Source organism: Somniosus microcephalus, chromosome 6 (assembly GCF_052327205.1).
Source record: "Somniosus microcephalus isolate GS21.2 chromosome 6, FLI_Smic_1.0, whole genome shotgun sequence".
Lineage (NCBI taxonomy): Eukaryota > Metazoa > Chordata > Chondrichthyes > Squaliformes > Somniosidae > Somniosus > Somniosus microcephalus.
Window position 1 is genome coordinate 277737506 of NC_140992.1, and position 20060 is coordinate 277757565.

General features: G+C 47.7%; 1 protein-coding gene across 2 annotated transcripts in view; it reads right to left on the reverse strand.

The window, feature by feature from the left end:
- The window catches only part of lsm14ab (LSM14A mRNA processing body assembly factor b), a 73524-nt gene that overhangs the window by 19524 nt on the left and 33940 nt on the right, over positions 1–20060 (reverse strand). For both annotated transcript variants that reach the window (XM_085991895.1, XM_085991894.1), the window contains exons 2-6: positions 14842–15005; positions 11263–11395; positions 7214–7336; positions 3402–3566; positions 1298–1378 (exon numbers count right to left, since the gene is read on the reverse strand). In XM_085991895.1, the coding sequence (XP_085848021.1) occupies positions 1298–1378; positions 3402–3566; positions 7214–7336; positions 11263–11395; positions 14842–15005 (666 nt within the window). The remainder of the gene's footprint in view (positions 1–1297; positions 1379–3401; positions 3567–7213; positions 7337–11262; positions 11396–14841; positions 15006–20060) is intronic.

Below are 20060 nucleotides of genomic sequence, written 5' to 3' on the forward strand. Positions count from 1 at the left end.
ACAATACTTCGGTCTGTGGAACACTGGCCTGGGATGCAAGGATGTTCAATGTGAGGCACAGCACTGACGCAAGGACCTCGGCTGTTGCAGTACACTTGCACTAGATATCTTCCAAGATCCCAGAAGTAAAGGAGCCCCAGGAAGTTGAATGTGGGTACCACAGTATTTCCATTTGCTGCCCAGCTCCATTGGTCGCCTCGATTCACCGAGTCATAGAGTTATACAGCACGGATAGAGGCCCTTCGGCCCATCGTGTCCGTGCCAGCCATCAAGCCGTGTCTAATCTAATCCCATATTCCAGCATTTGGTCCGTAGTCTTGTATGTTATGGCATTTCAAGTGCTCATCCAAATGCTTCTTCAAAGTTGTGAGGGTTCCTGCCTCCACAACCCTTTCAGGCAGTGAGTTCCAGACTCCAACCACCCTCTGGGTGAAAAAGTTCTCTCTCAAATCCCCTCTAAACCTCCCGCCCTTTACCTTGAATCTATGCCCCCTAGTTATTGACCCCTCTACTAAGGGAAAAAGCTCCTCAGTATCCATCCTATTTATGCCCCCCATAATTTTGTACACCTCAATCATGTCCCCCCTCAGCCTCCTCTGCTCCAAGGAAAACAAACCCAATCTGCCCAGTCTTTCTTCATAGCTGAAGCGCTCCAGCCCTGGTAACATCCTGGTGAATCTCCTCTGCACCCTCTCCAAAGCGATCACATCCTTCCTGTAGTGTGGCGACCAGAACTGCACACAGTATTCCAGCTGTGGCCTAACCAGTGTTTTATACAGCTCCATCATAACCTCCTTGCTCTTATATTCTATGCCTCGGCTAATGAAGGCAAGTATCCCATATGCCTTTTTTACCACCTTATCCACCTGTTCCGCCGCCTTCAGGGATCTGTGTACTTGCACACCCAGATCCCTCTGCCCCTCTGTCTTGCCTAGGGTCTTACCATTCATTGTGTATTCCCTTGCCTTGTTAGTCCCCCCAAAGTGCATCACCTCGCACTTTTCCGGGTTAAATTCCATTTGCCACTGTTCCGCCCATCTGACCAACCCATCTATATCGTCCTGCAGACTGAGGCTACCCTCCTCGCTATTTACCACCCTACCAATTTTTGTATCATCTGTGAACTTACTGATCATACCTTTTACATTCATATCCAAGTCATTAATGTAGACCACAAACAGCAAGGGACCCAGCACCGATCCCTGCAGCCAGACTGAACACCACACCTACATAAACTTTACCAGCAGTGCACAGAACAAAGAAACTGTTACATTTGGATGTTAAGCAAGTCACGTACCTGATGGCCTCCTGTTCGGTTCCCGGATTTCATTCTTAAAGTGATCGCTCTCTGGCCGCAGACCTTTCTGTGATTCAAAAACTAATTAAAAAAAAGTGCAATAAATAATGCTGTTTCTGTCTATGCCAACGTTATTTTCCAAGTCTTTCTTGGGACCAATATTTCAGTACTGAAGCACTCAAGTACTGATCTCAGAAAATCCTACACAAGATGGTTACGGCATTAAAATTTGGGGAAAAACCCCTCAAAACCGGTAGAACAGAAAACACTGGAAATACACTGCCGGTCGATGTTGGATAGATCGCAATAAATCTAAATGATGTGGCTTCAGACACCAGAAATAAATTAACTTGTTGGTTTATTAATATCAACAGAAATCATAAGCAGGTCTATATACTCAAGTAGTATACTCATCGGCAACTGCAATCTTCTATCCAGGTGAGTTCTCAACACTGAATATCAAATAACTATTGTAATTGGTCCATGTTTATAGAAAGGAACAATTTCTAAGCAACACCAAATGACTTGCTCTGAACTTATCAATTGTGAGATTATTTTCCTGTGGTCCATGTGTGTCATTTGCTACTGCATCAGTAGGTGGTGATATCGCACCACATATACTTCATTCTCACTGGGATGTAAAGGCCCTCACTTATCAATAGAAGCCAAGATAAACTTCCACCATAGAAAATGCTGGAAAAACTCAGCGGGCCAGGCAACATCCGTGGAGAGAAAATAGAGTCAACGTTTCAGGTCAAAACCCTTTGTAGGTTTTGACCCGAAACGTTGACTCTATTTTCTCTCCACGGATGTTGCCTGGCCTGCTGAGTTTGTTGTTATTTCGGATTTCCAGCATCTGCAGTATTTTGCTGTCATAAACTTTCACCGGCTGTAAACACACACTTTCCCCGAGATATCAGTAACTCAGAAATGCCATCTCCAAACTAGGCCATAAATTCATTACACATATGCTTTGAACTTTACAACACATCCGGTGCCTAATCTAAACTGTGCGTTAGCCTGCATCTCAGAATAAATTCATAACATTAGTTAGTACTAACTTCTGTAACGTTAAGCTACTTGTCAATTATGTGTCACTGGATGTTCCAAGCCTTCTGCCAAATCATTCCCAATGAATGCATGGGGTTTCTACACTTCTCTCTATTGCATCTGTGGCTTCAGAGTAATTGGGCAAAAAGTACTTCTTTTTAAACATGACTTTCAGGAGGGCATCAAATGAACTCACTTTCCATCAGCGCCTTCGAATCTAGTTCTTTGAAGCATCAACTACTGTCTGGTGCATACGGAGCTGACTGACAGATCGGTACGGACAGCGTGGAACCAACCACCGAAATTCGAGTACAGGGGATCATTGACAAATTTTCATGTAGCTGTGTCAAGCTTGGTGGGAGGGATGATGTTAAAATTGTGATCTGAACCTCACCCCCACTTCTCCTCTCCAGAAGAAGTCAGAGCAGGTTGTAGGAGAATGGTGCCAATTCTCTTGCCAGAGGCGCACAGGCAAATACATTTAGACAGATGAAAGGGCGCTCGTCTGATTAAATCCCTTTACAGCACCAATGTTCGTAACAGCCCTACAATGTGATGGCAGTAACATGACTGCCCCCTAGAGGAGTGGAGGACCATCTCACGAAGTGGCTTTCCTGGATTTACCAGAGGCAGCAGCACTGCCAGGAACAAATATAAAACAGTTCAAAAAGCAGCGCAGATTGCAGTCAGCTGAGGACTCTGACTCCGTGCAGACCCTCCCAGTCGCTGTGGCAGATCTATCCGTGGCCAGAAACAAAAGCAACAGCTCCTAACTTTCAAACAAGTGCAGAAACGTATGCACTTATTACTCGGGCACTGCTGGCGATCAGTGAATCGGCACCACTTTATTAATAGTGTGCAGTTCAGAGCAGCTAAACCGTCACACCACCTCTACTGTAGGTCGCGCTGTAATAAAAGCAGCGGGACACTAGATTTATGCGCATCTCCAATCAGGCAAACGACACACCAGCATACACTCGAGCACAAGTGAGAATTGGGACAAATCGTTTGGTTCAGACTGGAACTGTGAATCAGACATCAACTGAATTCTTACCTTTTCTTGCATCGTGAGAATCCACTGGCTTCTGATGGACTGATGGCAGAGGTCTGGCTGGCATGGGGCTCCTCCTGCCTACAGGGGCCTGAGGAGTATTGGTCTGCACCGCTTGTTCCATAGTCGGACTTTTCCTCAAGGGATCCAGTTTTGGACTTGATCGGCCTGAAAAATACACCAAACACCTGCAATAAAGACATCCAGACACACGTACGGACTGCACACGGCAAACGCTTGTAGTTAAAATAGAGGACAGCTAACCAGAGGGTTAGTAGGCAAAGTTCCAGGATGACAACAACTTCCAACAATACGTACACAGTTTTATTCACCTTCAAGCCTTCTCCCCCTGCCCAAAGACAGCCCTTGAGGTGAGCAGACAGCTTCCCAAGCCTCTGCCAATGCCTCTAACTGGTGACGAGGAGACACATCAATGGTCCAGAATGGCTTATGAGGATTCTCACTCCCTCCGCCCAGGAACCCATATCCTGCCCTACCCTCTGCTGATAGTGTCCAACTTAAACCACTTTCAGGAAAGCGCTGTTAACACAAGGGAACGGCGAGAGGAAGGTCAAGAAAACCCAATGAAACAATTCTAAGATCTTTGTCGCCTGCAAAGTTATGGTGAAAGTTAGGCTCATTTGGTCGGACTTTAAGGTGTTTGTGGGTTAATTCCCCTCCCCCCCCCGCTATGGACTTCAGTACACAATCTAGGCTGAAATTGTCGGAGGTGTTGTCCTTCAGATGAGACGTTAAATTCAAGTCTGGTCTGCCTGCTTGGTGCAAGTTACGATATGGGTAGCAGAGTTTTGGACGAGCTCACGTTTACGGAGAGTGGAAGATGGGAGGCCGCCGGCCAGGCGAGCGTTAGAATAGTCGAGTCTGGAGGAGAGCTCCAGCAGCAGATGGGCAGAGGCAGGGGCAGAGACAGTCGCGATTAGAGGTGGAAGTAGGCAGTCTTGGTGATGGAGAGGATGTGTGGTCAGAAGCTCAGTTCAGGGTCAAAGAGGTTGCAAACCGTCTAGTTCAGCCTCAGACAGTGGCCAGGAAACGGAGTTTGCGGCCAGGACAGAAGACAATGGCTTTGGTCTTCCAAGTATTTAACTGGAGGAAATTTCTGCTCGTCCAATACTGGATGTCGGACAAGCAGCATGACAAAAATCAGAGACAGTGGAGGGGTGAAGAGAGGTGGTGGTGCGGTAGAGCCGGGTGTCGGCGGTGTACACGTGGAACCTAATGTGCTTTCCGATGTCGCTGCCAAGGGGCAGCGCGTTAATGAGAAATAGGAGGCAGCCAAGGATAGATTCTTGGAGGTCCTGGTGTGGGAGCAGGAAGAGAAGCCATTGCAGGCGATTCTCTGGCCATGACTGGATAGACAGGAGTGGAACCAGGCCAGGGCAGTCCCACCCAGTTGGTGACGGAGGAGAGGTGTTGGAGATGGATGGAGTGGTCAACCGCATCAAAGGCTGCAGACAGGTTGAGATGGGTGAGAAGGGATAATTTATCACGGTCACAGTCACGTAAGATTTTATTGTGACTTTGATTCGGGCCTTTTCAGTGCTGTGGCAGGGACAGAACCCCGATTGGAGAGGTTCAGACATGGAGTTGCGGGAAAGATAAAGTCTTGCATTTATACAGCGCCTTTCACGACCACCGGACATAGTGATTTACAGCCAATGAAATACTTTTTGAAGTGTAGTCACTGTTGTAATGTGGGAAACGGGCACAGCAAGCTCCCACAAACAGCAACGTGATAATGACCAGAAAATCTGATTTTGTGATATTGATTGAGGGATAAATATTGGCCAGGACACCGGGGAGAACTCCCCTCCTCCTCCTCTTCGAAATAGTACCATGGGGTCTTTTACGTCCACCTGAGAGCACAGACGGGGCCTCGGTTTAACGTCTCATCTGAAAGACGGCACCTCCGACAGTGCAGCGCTCCCTCAGCACTGCACTGGAGTGTCAGCCTAGATTTATGTGCTCAAGTCCCTGGAGTGGGACTTGAACCCACGACCTTCTGACTCAGAGGCGAGTGCGCTACCCACTGAGCCACGGCCGACACTGGATGGGCATGGATTTGGGAGGCGACAATATGTTCAAGGACTTGCGAGAAAAGGGAGGTTGGAGTTGGGGTGGTAGTCTGCAAGGACAGAGGGGTCAAATGTGTTTGAAAGCAAACGAACAGTAAAATAAAGAGGAAGAGTGGCATTTTTCACTTGGGTGAAGAGCACAGGACAGTGAGTGTGAAGCCTGGAGCACTGCCTCAATCAGAACGTCATACACTGCTTACAGGAAGGTGCTGTCTCTGCAGCCTCCCCGACCCAACCATCTCCCCCCAGGCTCCACCCACTCTCGTTCTGAACCCCGTCTCTCCCATTTCCTCTTCAAGCTCCCCACATCCACAAGACCCACCTCCTGCACGCCCTCGGCACTGCACTGAGGTGTCAGCCTACACTAGTCCTGCAGTGGACATATTTAGACATGCACACTTTGGAGCATTACACAAGACTGCCGTTTGGTCACAATTTCAGAAGTCCCATCATCTCGTTGATCTGCTGAGCTAAATGTCCAAGTTAGAGCTGTTGAAGTTTAACTCTGAAAATAAAATAATGGCACAGCCAACTGCTATTATGGAGACTCGCTCGATATGGAACCTCAAGTGTCAATCCATCTCAACCACCTGCAATAAATGAACCTCGCTAAAATAAAGAACAGGATAGGGGTTCTTCCTGCAATGGGTCAGTCGGTAAGTGTACTGGTTCAAGGGTTACTCAGGTCTTACAAACCTAGAAGCTCCCAGATTTGATGCTCTGTCTGTAGTGGGTTAGCTAATTTCAGTCGGGGCACTGCAGTCGACCTTGGAGTCTTTAGACTAGGCAGGAGTGGAAAAACAAATCAGGCAGGGTTCCCATTCCCAATTTCAATCCCGCTATAAAGTGAGGGCACAGGAGGAGATCAGGCTTGGCTCCTATGTCCCTCGGGAATGAAGTGCCTGATGACACCGACTGCCTTGTCACGCACAAGAACCACCACCAATTGGGCAAGATAGTGAAGGATGCCTAGTGCCCTTGAAACCGCAGCCAGTGTGTGTCACAGCCTTCAGGAGGAGGTCGAGTGTGAGTATGGGAAGTGGTTGAAATACACTGTTCACTGTAGCAGAGAGGCCCCCAATACATTTTCATAATAACATGTTGCTCATAGAGTCATACAGCACGGATAGAGGCCCTTCGGCCCATCGTGTCCGCACCGGCCATCAAGCCCTGTCTAATCTAATCCCATATTCCAGCATTTGGTCCGTAGCCTTGTATGCTATGGCATTTCAAATGCTCATCCAAATGCTTCTTAAATGTTGTGAGGGTTTCTGCCTCCACAACCCTTTCAGGCAGTGAGTTCCAGACTCCAACCACCCTCTGGGTGAAAAAGTTCTCTCTCAAATCCCCTCTAAACCTCCCGCCCTTTACCTTGAATCTATGCCCCCTAGTTATTGACCCCTCTACTAAGGGCAAAAGCTCCTCAGCATCCATCCTATCTATGCCCCTCATAAAATTGCATCATTTCAGACACTGCATAGGGAAATTGTACAGTTGGACGCATATAGCAAACTTTCATAGGTGCCCTCGCCCTCAACTCTATCTTACAGTACAACAGTAACTAGATTTCAAAATTACTTGACTGGCTGTAAAGCGCTTTAGGTACTGTAGTGAGGCAGTGAAAGGCGCTATAGAAATGCAAGGTTTTTTTGCATCCTTTCAATTGCATAATTTTACATTTAAGTTTTTAAAAATATATATTTTATAAATGTTAGAGTTTACCCTGAAAAGCTAACTGCAATTTCAGTGAGCCCGTATCGGGTTTGATGGTCGGACCCAGTGAGCTGGTCTGTGTAAGTGATGCGAAGCTGGTTTTGCTGCTGTTGAATGACGACGAGGGACCTCCTGTTTGTGTTCAGGAACAAAACAAGAGGAAGAAGTCAAAAAGGTAAAAGATGACAAATCCTGCCATCACTGGCACATCAAAATCCATCAACACAAACAGTAAAAAGCAAAACATAACATACCCCACAAGACAAACAAGACAAGCTTCTTAACAAATTATTAATTAAATTGTAAAAATTCTGTTTGCCAAGGTCACATCCAGACTCAAGAAGAACATAAGAATTAGGAGCAGGAGTTGGCCATTCGGCCCCTCGAGCCTGCTCCGCCATTCAATCAGATCATGGCTGATCATCGACCTCAACTCCACTTTCCCGCCCGATCTCCATATCCCTCAATTCCCCTAGAGTCCAAAAATCTATCGATCTCAGCCTTGAATATACTCAATAATTCAGCATCCACAGCCCTTTGGGGCAGAGAATCCCAAAGATTCACAACCCTCAGTGAAGAAATTCCTCCTCATCTCAGTCCTAACTGGCCAACCCCTTATCCTGAGACTGTGACCCCTGGTTCTGGATTCCCCAGCCAGGGGAAACAGCCTCTCAGCATCGACCCTGTCAATCCCCCCCCTCAGAATCTTATATGTATCAAAGAGATCACACCTCATTTTATTAAGCTCCAGAGAGTATATGCCCAATATTAACAGAAAATGCTGGAAATACTCAGCAGGCCAGGCAGCATCCGTGGAGAGAGAAACAGAGGTAACGGCTGGCCTGCTGAGTATTTCCAGCTTTTTCTGTTGTTATTTCAGATTTCCAGCATCTGCAGTATTTTGTTATATGCCTAATATTAACCTTTGACTGTCAGAAAACTAAACGATAAACCTATCATGCTCAGTTTTGAAACACTGAACTGAAATATCCCCCACACAATAGGAAGAGTGAACTCAGGTTACCAGCAGGGAGAATCACAACCATGACCTGGTTAAGAGATTTGGGGATTCTCGAGTTGCCACCACAAACTGAACTATGTTCCTCCCTGGACGTTATCAAGCCAAACAAAAACTCTTCAAATAATCCATTACTCTCACCTACATCAATTTTATATGCAAAGACTTCTCCCAAAGGGCCAGGAGTCAGTTGGGCCCATGCGGCATACAGAGGATGCTTTTATTTGTAGAATGAAGATCCTGTGAGGTCGGGCGTCTCAATTCTCCATTAATAACTCTTCAGATACTACAGAAACTCTGATGGGAGGGGACACTTGTACTCAGAAGAGGCACACCAAAATGCAAATCCTCTTTACCGTAAGGACTACTTAAAGAAGCTTTTCCGATTATCCTAGTCGAGATACGGCCTTGGAGAAAGCTGAATAATCTAAAAAATTTCCAAGTCATTTCAGCCCTGCTCAGTATAGAATTCATTCCACTGGTCATTTGCAAAAAGATAGCAACTTCTGGGAGAGAATTGTTGTTCAAATATAGTTCGTTAGGAACTGGAGGCCAAAGGCAGCCCCATCCTCATGGCATGAGAGTATCAAGGCACATCAGCTAGCCTCGCTCCTATAGAAATCACTGCTCAAAGCAATGGCGGGAGGTTGCTATGGCAGATACCCGTGGATTAGCTCAGATCTAGGATTAGGACAGCCTCGTAAGTAAAGGCACTACACAAGCGAGGCCACACAGACCAAAGCATCCCAGCTTCAATTCATGAGTTAGCCGAATTCAGCCAGAGCAGCAGTGGGGGAAATGGCCCCAGTGCCTTGTGGAGGGTGGGAAAAAGAACTCAGCCAGGATTTCTACTGCGATCACAATCCAGGGCGACGCCTGTAAATGGGATTGGGTTTGGCTCTGAAGCAGCCTGGCACCATTCACCACCGAGGTTCCAATACACTCAACGACCACTTGGGCGAGGTACTCTAGGGTCACTGCAACTGTGGAATGGTAAACAGGGAAAGGAAATGGAAATAAAAATCCTAGGTTTAATACATGTAGGCATTTCAAAACGGGTGCAGTTTTATACAATGTAGGACCAATGACACGACCCTGACCATCACTAATGTAAGTGAACAATCCAAGAACCACAAACTGACATCAGCAAATCAGAAGCTCTCCAGATGCCATGATTATACTTGTCCTGCGGAATCAAGGTTCTGCCTTGTGCAAGATTCCACCAACTCCAAAATCTAAGTTTTAAACCAAGCTCCACGTAGATATTGGCTTTGCTTCAATTCCAATCCGTTTACGTACCTTTGAGACGCAAGTCCCATGTGGAGAACTTTGACCAAGTGTTAGTGGAGAACTGTCACCAAGATGAGAGATGGCTGCAGCACTGGAGAACACTTTGTTCTTTATTTCAATGCTTAGCTCAAGTGGCAAATTGTTTAAGTCCAAGCCTAGAAAGGTGAACGTCAGCAGGCGAGTCACGGGTGGAGAGCATCAGTCAAGCCCAGTTGGGTTTTCACTTTAAAAAAAAGCGTTCATGGGATCTGGGCGTCGCTGGCAAGGCCAGCATTTATTGCCCATCCCTAATTGCCCTCGAGAAGGTGGTGGTGAGCTGCCTTCTTGAACCACTGCAGTCCGTGTGGTGAAGGTGCTCCCACAGTGCTGTTAGGGAGTTCCACAGGATTTTGACCTAGCGACGATGAAGGAACGGCGATATATTTCCAAGTCAGGATGGTGTGTGACTCTTGGAGGGGGTGGTGTTCCCATGCGCCTGCTGCCCTTGTCCTTCTAGGTGGTAAAGATTGCGGGTTTGGGAGGTGCTGCCGAAGGAGCCTTGGCGAGTTGCTGCAGTGCATCTTGTAGACGGTACTCGACGTCCATTCAGCTCATCTCAGATCCCAGGCAAGGCTTGGTTGTTTGCATTTAGGACAACACTGAGAAAACACTTCAGGAAGCCACCGAGTGCGTGTTGGTGCAGGTTCCTGAACATGAAGAGCATCTCATTCAATACTGCTGCAGCAAACTCAGATCATTCTCCTGCAGAAGCCTTCAGCAGAGGCCAAGGGCTCAAGCGTCCCTGGACAATATCAATAGCAAGGGACAGTGAGGCTATTTCACGGTAGTTCATAAATGAGCACCCATAAACATTGAAGCCTGGGGTTTCTCCCTGGAAATCCTGAAGGTTTTCTGGATGGCCCGGCTTCATATGCATTACAGAAGTGGCACTGTGCCATAAAACCAGATACTGCCCTTATAGTGACCCTGGCCTTTATTGAAATTGCTTTGTGGAGGCTGCAAATGAATGAATGAATAAAGACTACAGTACTTAATCTAATCTGCTTGAACAAACCGTTTGGTTTCCAATCGTAATGGAACACAACAAATCTTCAAAGACTGACACAGAAACCAGTCGCTCTCACTCGACCAAACCTACACTCAACACCTCCCAATATATCCTGTCTAAACTTACTGCACAACTTCTCAAATCTTCTCAAGCATAGAAATGGGCTTGCCATGGTCAGTGGGACCACTGCAACCAGTTCCTTCGTCATGGTGAGATAAACAAAGCCAAAGCAAAATTTAACCAGGCACACCCTGGGACTCGTTCATTCACGATGCTGCCAGGAAGAATGAACGAGCTGACATTTATATAGCACCTTTCACATCCTCAGGGAGCCTGAAAGCATTTCATAGCCAATGAAATATTTTTGAAGTGCGATCACGACTATTTTGCAGATCAGTTCGACAGCCAATCCGCACACGACGTGATCAGTTTTCTATGGTGTTGATCGAGAGGCAACAGTCAGCTGGAACACCGAGGAGAACTCCCCTGCTCTTTAAATAGCGCTGTGGGATCTTATAGATCCACCCGAACAGGGATACGGGGCCGAGGGTCGAACGCCTCATCTGAAGGACGGTAGCGCTGAATGCAGCCGTTCCTTAGTGCTGCACTGAAGGAAGCAGCGACGACAGGCACAATCAATTCCAATCTAGACTCGACTTTTCACTTACTAATTTGGTGCAAAAATTTTTTTCAAAAACTTACCGACACCCACAGCGTTGTACTGCTGCGTCACGAGCGGGCTTGGCCCAAACTGGCTGTACGCTGGCATTCTGCTGAATGGTGGATAGGAACCCACGGATTGGAAAGAAGAGCTCGAGGACGAGCCAAGTGAAGACTGTGGAGACAAAGAAGTAAGTTAGTTGGGGACATTAGACGTACAGTGCCGAGGGTTCATTCTGCAGCTTGCAAGCTCCACTCTCCTCCTCCTCGACATTCAGTCATTTCATGGCCAAGTTTACACCTGCCAGAACCCCAGCCAAGGTCAGTCACCACTCAAGTCTTCACCACTTAAGTTACTGGGATGTTTCTCGAGAAAAGAGAAGGCTGAGGGACGACATAATAGAGACCTTTAAAATTATGAAGGGGTTTGATATTTGGGGGAGGGGGGGGGAGGAGTCTAAAACTAGGGATCATAAACAATGTTTCCTGGGGCCGCGCGGGCCATTCAAAATAACACATGATGTGGTTTTTGCATTGAAAAGCCAACAAGCCAGTTGCATGGGACCACGCATGTTACAGGGAACATTAGTCATAAATACAAGATAGGCACTAATAGATCGGTTAAGGAATTCAGGAGGAAGAGCGAGAGCGAGCGAGCGATAGATATTCTAGGATTTTTTTAAACCAGTGTTTGAGATCATATTCTGAAATTCGAACCATTTTCCTGTGCAAACCGTAAATCAGTGACCTTCAGAGAGGAGACTAGTCATCCCTTTAGTCTGGACTGGCTCCCACTTCACTCAACAATCCGAGGACCAGCCCAAGACCAAGACGAGATTCATCAACAGGAGTCGGGAATAACGTAAATTGCAATGAAGGTGCAGCAGCCCACAACGGCCTCACTTGAAACAAAAACTAGCCACTTAAGAATTCAACAGCATCGAAGTTAAGAGGGGAACAAATCCTGATACTGAGCATTCTGCTGAAATAAAACAGGTCTTCTCCCTTCAGATCTGATTAGTATTTCCATATTTTGTTTCTTCCACTATATTTAATGATATTAATCGCAGGAATAAATAGGAAGGGCGTGAATTTAAATTGTTTCCAACAGATTTATGAAATTCATTAAATTTAAGGCAATGAAGACGCAAAGATCTGTGCCGCTGAATCTCGGCAGAATCCAGCAGTGATGCTGCACTCCATGGTGCCTGGAGGTGGCGCTGATGCAGCTCCTGACCTGCAAACCCAACATTTCACATCATGAGAGAGACAGGTGGAACTTAAAAATAACAGCTCCACATTACGCTCCCCACCAGGAGGGACCCAGATTCAATCTCCGGCCTGTGCTGACCCGAGCCCGGGGGGGGGGGGGCACAGTAGGCGGCATATCTGGCCTCAAGTATCCCAGGCTGCACGGTGATGACAAGTGTTCTTTGCCCACCTCCACTCGTGGTTAATCGTACACTTGTCAAAACCCCTGCACCCCTCAAATTATACAATGAACTGTAACCCCAAATAACCAACGCAGACCTCAAACACAACAGGGCTTTCACAGACATGCATTCCGTTAAGCGGCAGGTCTCAACCTACATTTGGTCCTTGTGCCATCAAAGGAGCTTCTTCAGGTTTTTTTAAAATTTTTTTTTAAATGGCATATTATGGTCATCATAGCCACACAAACCATCACCAGCTGACCGACAGCCTGAAAATATCGCAACAAGGCTTTCCTTTCTTTTTAAGTGACCCGAGTGCTAAATAGCCTCTATCCAGTGAGCAGATAAACCACAGAGGTAAGGCAGTCTCGGAGTCAATTCCTGGTCTGTGGCGAGGGTAGAGGTAAGGGCACTCCAATTTCACGTGGGTTCCAGAGTTAGCTGGGAGGAGGGGGCGGGTGGATAAGTGGCAACTTGGATCCAAAATTGACTCAGAGGCAGGAAACAAAGGGTAATGGTTGATGGGTGTTTGTGACTGGAAGGCTGTTTCCAGTGGGGTTCCGCAGGGCTCAGTACTGGATCCTTTGCTTTTTGTGGTATATATATCAATGATTTGGACTTGAATGTAGGAAGTTTGCAGATGATACAAAAATTGGCCGTGTGGTTGATAATGAAGAAGAAAGCTGTAGACTGCAGGAAGATATTAATGGACTGGTCAGGTGGGCAGAAGAGTGGCAAATGGAATTCAATCCGGAGAAGTGTGAGGTAATGCATTTGGGGAGGGCTAACAGGGCAAGGGAATACACTATATATGGTAGGACACTAAGTGCAGAAGATCAGAGGGACCTTGGAGTGCAGGTCCACAGATCCCCGAAAGTAGGACAGGTAGATAAGGTGGTTAAGAAGGTATACGGGATACTTGCCTTTATTAGCTGAGGCATAGAATATAAGAGCAGGGAGGTTATGCTTGAACTGTACAAAACACTGTTAGGTCTCAGCTAGAGTACTGCGTGCAGTTCTGGTCACCATGTTACAGGAAGGATGTGATTGCACTAGAGAGGGTGCAGAGGAGATTTACGACAATGTTGCCTGGGATGGGGAATTTTAGCTATGAGGAAAGATTGGATAGGCTGGGGTTGTTTTCTTTGGAACAGAGGAGGCTGAGGGGAGACCTTATTGAGGTGTATAACATTATTGAGGGGCCTAGAGAGTGGATAGGAAGGACCTATTTCCCTCAGCAAAGGGGAATCGATTTAAAGTAATTGGTCTGGGGTTTAGAGGGGATTTGAGGAGAAATTTTTCACCCAGAGGGTGGTGGGGGTCTGGAACTCACTGCCTGAAAGGGTGGGAGAGGCAGAAACCCTCATCACATTTAAAAAGTACTTGGTTAAAAAGTACTTGGAGTGCCGTAACCGACAGGGCTACGGACCAAGAGCTGGAAAGTGGGATTAGGCTGGAGAGCTCTTTGTCGGCCGGCACAGACACGATGGGCCGAATGGCCTCCTTCTGTGCTGTACCTTTCTATGATGAACAGTCAGAGTAACCTATTGCTCATCACTATCCAGCAACACACACCAGAAACACACAAGTGCAATTTTCATATTGCTTAAATAAATGGCCAAGCAATCCAGATTTCACTTGGATTCCGATCCAAAATGTGGTGCAGAGATCGAGTTGAAGTAGGTTGCTTGCTCCGCACGATGGTGCAGGCCAAGTGTCCCGTGGTGACGGCAAAGCAAGGATTGGGAAGGACTTGGCTGTGATGCACCCAGTGACTGAATAGCCTGCCATCACTCGCTGCCCAGACTCTCACCTCAAGAACGAAGAAGGCTAGCATTTTCAACTGTCCTCCACCCTTATCCTGAAGCCACTGACTCCTTGCTGAGGTACACCACGAGAATTAGACGCCCTCCGTGGCCATTTCTCGTATGAGAGTGCAAACAGTGGGTGTTGGCAGGCTTATTTGCCCAAGCCAGGCATCACAGCCAAACCCAATCCTGTCCTCAGCTGATGATCGCACACTTCCCAGTGGGGTCAACTACACAGCCATCAGGAACAGGAGCTGCCGACAATCGTAACCCTCACCAGAGCTCACTGATCGCGATCTGTAATACAGCAGCTGCCCTGACCCGACCCGACAAGCCACATTAACTCACCTGGACAATAGCAGGATCCTGAGGCAACTCACCTGGACAATAGCAGGATCCTGAGGCAGAGAACACTGAGGCTTCGGAGGCTCGCACACAGTGAGGTCTTTGATATCACTGCCCCGGAATATGATGTACTCAAATACTTCATCACGCGGTGGGATTGGTCTGTCCGTAGGCCGATCCTCAGTTCCGAACGAACGAACTGCAAGACAAAACACCGGCACCTCCATTACAATAGAGCTGCTCGCAGCATTTACAGCACAAAGTTAAAACAAATTAACCCTTGGATAAATCTGCTTAGTTTCTGTACAAAGTGTTAATTAATCTTGTCAAAAATATGTTCCGACTATACTAAAGACTGTGCTCATTCTGCAGTCCCCAGTTCACCTGGGGATGGAAGTCAGTGGGTGCCCACTGCTGATTGTTATCCCTGCTGGAAGGACACACCTGGACACTGGGGAAGAGGATAGTGAGCACAGCGGTGATGCCCCAAAGTTAAACACTCTGTCTGCAGGCTCTCGCATAACCAGCAGCTAATTGAACAGAGATGCAGACCCCGTGGAAATGTGCCCCAGCACTTGCAGGAGAGGAAGGGGAAAAAGGGAGAAAACTCAAAATCCCTGTATTTAAAATGTGCATTACAGGGTGCGGTAGTGTAGCGGTCATGTGGTGGTTAAGGTACTGGACTAGTAATCCAGAGGACTGAAGCAACAATACAGAGAACATGAGGCTTGAAAAATCTGGAAATTAAAAGCTGGAGTCAGTAATAGTGACCGTGAAGCTGTCGGATTGTTGTAAAAACCCGACTGGTTCACTGATGTCCTTCAGGGAAGGAAACCTGCTGTCCTCACCCGATCTGGCCTATAGGTGACTCCAGCAAACCATTCCGTTCCTAGGGATGGGGTGAACTATTAACACAGAGCCAGAGTACGGTGTAAAAACAGCAACAGACTATAGTTGTAAGTTACGCAGATTGAATTTCCAAAGCAGGGTTGGTAAATTGCACCCAACAACTGGTGAAATGTCTTTTGTTGGGAAGGGAAGGGGAAGAAGAGCAAGTGTGAGAATTAAAAATCGACAGTACTGTACTTTCAAGCAGGAACTCAGTTTAAACCATTCCACTGTCCAGAAGGCAGGCAGCAGGTGGTGCTTATAAATTAAACCAAGACAGAATCATAGAATAGTATTGCACAGGAGGCCGCCATTCGGCCCATCGAGTCTGCGCCGGCTCTCCCGAAGAGCAATCCAGTTAGTCCCACTCCCCCGCTCTTTCCCATATTCCTGCCTACAGCTATTCACAGCATGCTTGGCTCCCACTCTCATCAACTTCAATAATACAATACATGGGCACGGTAGCGGTGTTGCCAAAGCTGTATCCGAACAGAAGTACGTACCCAAGTGTTGATCTTCAGTGTCACCAGCTCAGCACCACAATGTGAAGAGGCTCAGTTCAGAACTACTCAATATCAATGTCAGTTACAAAGAAAGAACTTGCATTTATATAGCACTTTTCATAAACTCAGGACGTCCCAAAGCGCTACACAGCCAATTAATTACTTTTGAAGTGTAGTCACTCGTAATATAGGAAAAACACTGCAGCCAATTTGCGCACAGTAAGGTTCCAAACAGCAAAGAGATAAATAAGCAATTAAACGGTCTTAATGTTTGATGAGCGACAAATCAGGAGAGAATGTCCCTGCTCTTCTTCGAATACTACCACAAGGTATTTCACATCCATCCAAGAGCAGACGGGGCCTCGGTTTAACATCTAATCCTAAAGACGGCACCTTCGCCAGTGCCACTCATATGAACACAAGAAAGAGTAGGTCACTCAGCCCCTCGAGCCTGCATCGCCATTCAATAAGATCATGGCTGATCTTCTACCTCAACTCCACCTTCCTGCACTAGCCCCATATCCCTTGGTTCCCTCAGTACTGCACTCAAGTGTCAGCCTAGATTTTGTGCACAAGTCTTTGGAGTGGGACTAGAACTCATGACCAATGTTCCCACGCAGCCCGGGACCAGCTTTTCAAATGTGAAATTTCAAGCACGCGCGGAACTTTGAATGGGCCCGTTAAAGGGACCACGCACCCCAAAAACATGGGGAACATTGCTCATGACCTTCTGACTCAGAGGCGAAAGTGCTAGCAACCGAGCCAGGGCTGACACCTTTAAAGACAGTGCTTGTACAGTGGTCCTCGGTGCACTGGAGGTGGAAGCTTTTTTTTTGTTCGTGGGATGTGGGCATCGCTGGCAAGGTCGGCATTTATTGCCCATCCCCAATAGCCCTCGAGAAGGTGGTGGTGAGCCGCCTTGAACCGTAGAGGGCAGTTAAGTATGGGAAGAGCTCCTCCGAGTCGCAATGCGGATTCCGCCCACTAAGGGGCGCAATGGACATGATCTTCACCGCGCGCCAATTACAAGAGAAATGCAGGGAACAGCACCAACCGCTGTACATGGCCGCCTTTGACACTCAACCGTGAGGGATTATGGAGTGTCCTCCTCAAATTCGGCTGCCCTCAAAAGTTTGTCACCATCCTCCGCCTGCTTCAAGACGACAGGCAAGCCGTGATCCTGACCAACGGTTCCACCACAGACCCAATTCATGTACGGACCAGGATCAAGCAAGGCTGTGTCATCGCACTAACGCTCTTCTCGATCTTCCTTGCGACAATGCTCCATCTCACCCCGAGTAAGCTCCCCGCTGGAGTGGAGCTAATTTACAGAACAACCGGGAAACTGTTCAACCTCCATCGGCTGCAGTCCAGATCCAAGGACATCCCTTCCTCTGTCGTCGAATTACAGTATGCAGGCAATGCTCGCGTGCGCGCACACTCGGAGATTGAACTCCAAACCGTCGTCAACACCTTCACCGAAGCGTACGAGAGCATGGGCCTTGCACTAAACCTCCGTAAGACAAAGGTCCTCTACCAACCTGCCCCCGCCAAACAGTGCTGCCCCCCCCCCCCCCCCGGATTATCAAAATCCATGACGAGGCCTTGGACAACATGGACTACTTTCTATACCTCGGGAGCCTACTGTCAACAAGGGCAGGCGTCGATGACGAAGTCCAACACCGCCTTCAGTGTGCCAGTGCAGCCTTCGGTCGCCTGAGGAAGAGAGTGTTTGAAGACCAGGACCTCAAACCCGGCACTAAGCTCATGGTCTACAGAGCAGCAGTGATACCCGCCCTGCTGTATGCCTCAGAGACATGGACCATGTACAGCAGGCACCTCAAAACACTGGAGAGGTACCACCAACGCTGCCTCCGCAAGATCCTGCAAATCTATTGGCAGGATAGGCGCACCAGCGTCAGTGTTCTCACTCAGGCCAACACCCCCAGCATCGAAGCTTTGACCACGCTCGATCAGCTCCGATGGACGGGTCACATCGTCCGCATGCCCGATACGAGACTCCCAAAACAAGCGCTCCACTCGGAGCTCCAACACGGCAAGAGAGCCCCAGGTGGGCAGAGAAAACGCTTCAAGGACATCCTCAAAACCTCCTTGAAAAAGTGCAACATCCCCACCGACACCTGGGAATCCCTGGCCCAAGACCATACAAAGTGGAGGCGAAGCATCCGGGAAGGCGCCAACACCGAGTCTCTTCGCCAGGAGCAATCGGAAGCCAAGTGCAAACAGTGGAAGGAGCGCACGTCAACCCAAGCACCCCACCCACCCGCCCCTTCAACCACCGTCTGCCCCACCTGTGACAGAGACTGTAGGTCCCGCATTGGACTCATCAGTCACCCGAGAACTCATCTTTAATGTGGAAGCAAGTCATCCTCGGTTCCGAGGGACTGCCTAAGAAGAAGAAGATGGAGTCACGTATAGACCAGACCGGGTAAGGATGGCAGATTTCCTTCCCTAAAAAGGACATTAGTAAACCAGATGGGTTTTTACGACAATCCAGAGTTTCACGGTCAACATTACCGATACTAGCCTTTCATTCCAGATTTTTATTTAGTTAACTGAATTTAAATTCCCCAGCTGCCGTGGTGGGATTTGAACTCACGTCTCCAGATCATTAGTCCAGGCCTCTGGATTACTAGTCCAGTGACATTACCACTACGCTACCATACCCAGAGTCAGTGCAGGCCCACTTAGAGCTGGGTCCCGTACAGACTGTAACCGCACCATAATGACCGACTACTCAGAACATCTTTGCAGTAGCCGTTAATACTATCCATTGGTTGGCAGTGGAAGCTTAACGTAATACTACACATTGTTGAGTTAAGAGTAATAAATACACTGCACAAATGAGTGACTAGATGGGGGTTTGCCGTGGTTCAATCTTAAAATTAGGTCCTAAAATTTTGAGCGCTCCATCACTGACGCCATGGATGCTGGAACAGCACCGCTCCCAATAACATCCCCCTGCATTGTGTTGCGAGCAAGGGGAGCAATGCTAATTTCAGTTGCACCAACGTTCTACAGCTGGGAAGCTACAAATAGAAGACCTAACACACATGCAGAAGCAAATCTCCCAAGTGATCATTAAATGCTACCCTCATTTAATTTTTTCTCTGTTGTTACATTTGCCAACAACTGCTTTTGCTCATCAGCCATGGCTCAGTGGGTAGCACTCTCTTGCCTTCGAGTCTGAAGGTTGTGGGTTCACAGTCCCACTCCAGTCCCATTTATAGCACAAAATCTCAGCTGACACTCCAGTGCAGTGCTGAGGGAGTGCTACACTGTCGGAGGTGCCACCTTTCGTATGAGACGTTAAACCGAGGCCCCGTCTGCTCTCAGGTGAACGTAAACGATCCCATGGCACTATTTTGAAGAAGAGCAGGGGAGCTCTCCCTGGTGTCCTGGGGCCAATATTTATCCCTCAATCAACATCACTAAGACAGATTCTCTGGTCATTATCACATTGCTGTTTGTGGGAACTTGCTGTGCACAAATTGGCTGCCGCGTTTCCCACGTTACAATAGTGACTACTCTTCCAAAGTACTTCATGAGTTGTAAAGAGCTTTGGGATGTCCGGAGGTCGTGAAAGGTGCTATATAAATGCAAGTCTTTCTTTGACAACATAGAAAACCAATTTAATTGAGCTGCCTCTGATGGCTCAGTGAGTTTATCCAGCTAGTGACTGTCTGCTTGGCTCAATGGTGACAATGTTCACCTCTTCAAATCAGAAGGCTGCGGGTTGCTGCCCCACTCCAGGACTTGAGCTTGGGGGGGGGGATTGTGCAGAGATTTACATTAAAATTACTCCGCAAGTTGGAGATTTATTGAATCCTGTGATTGAGGAA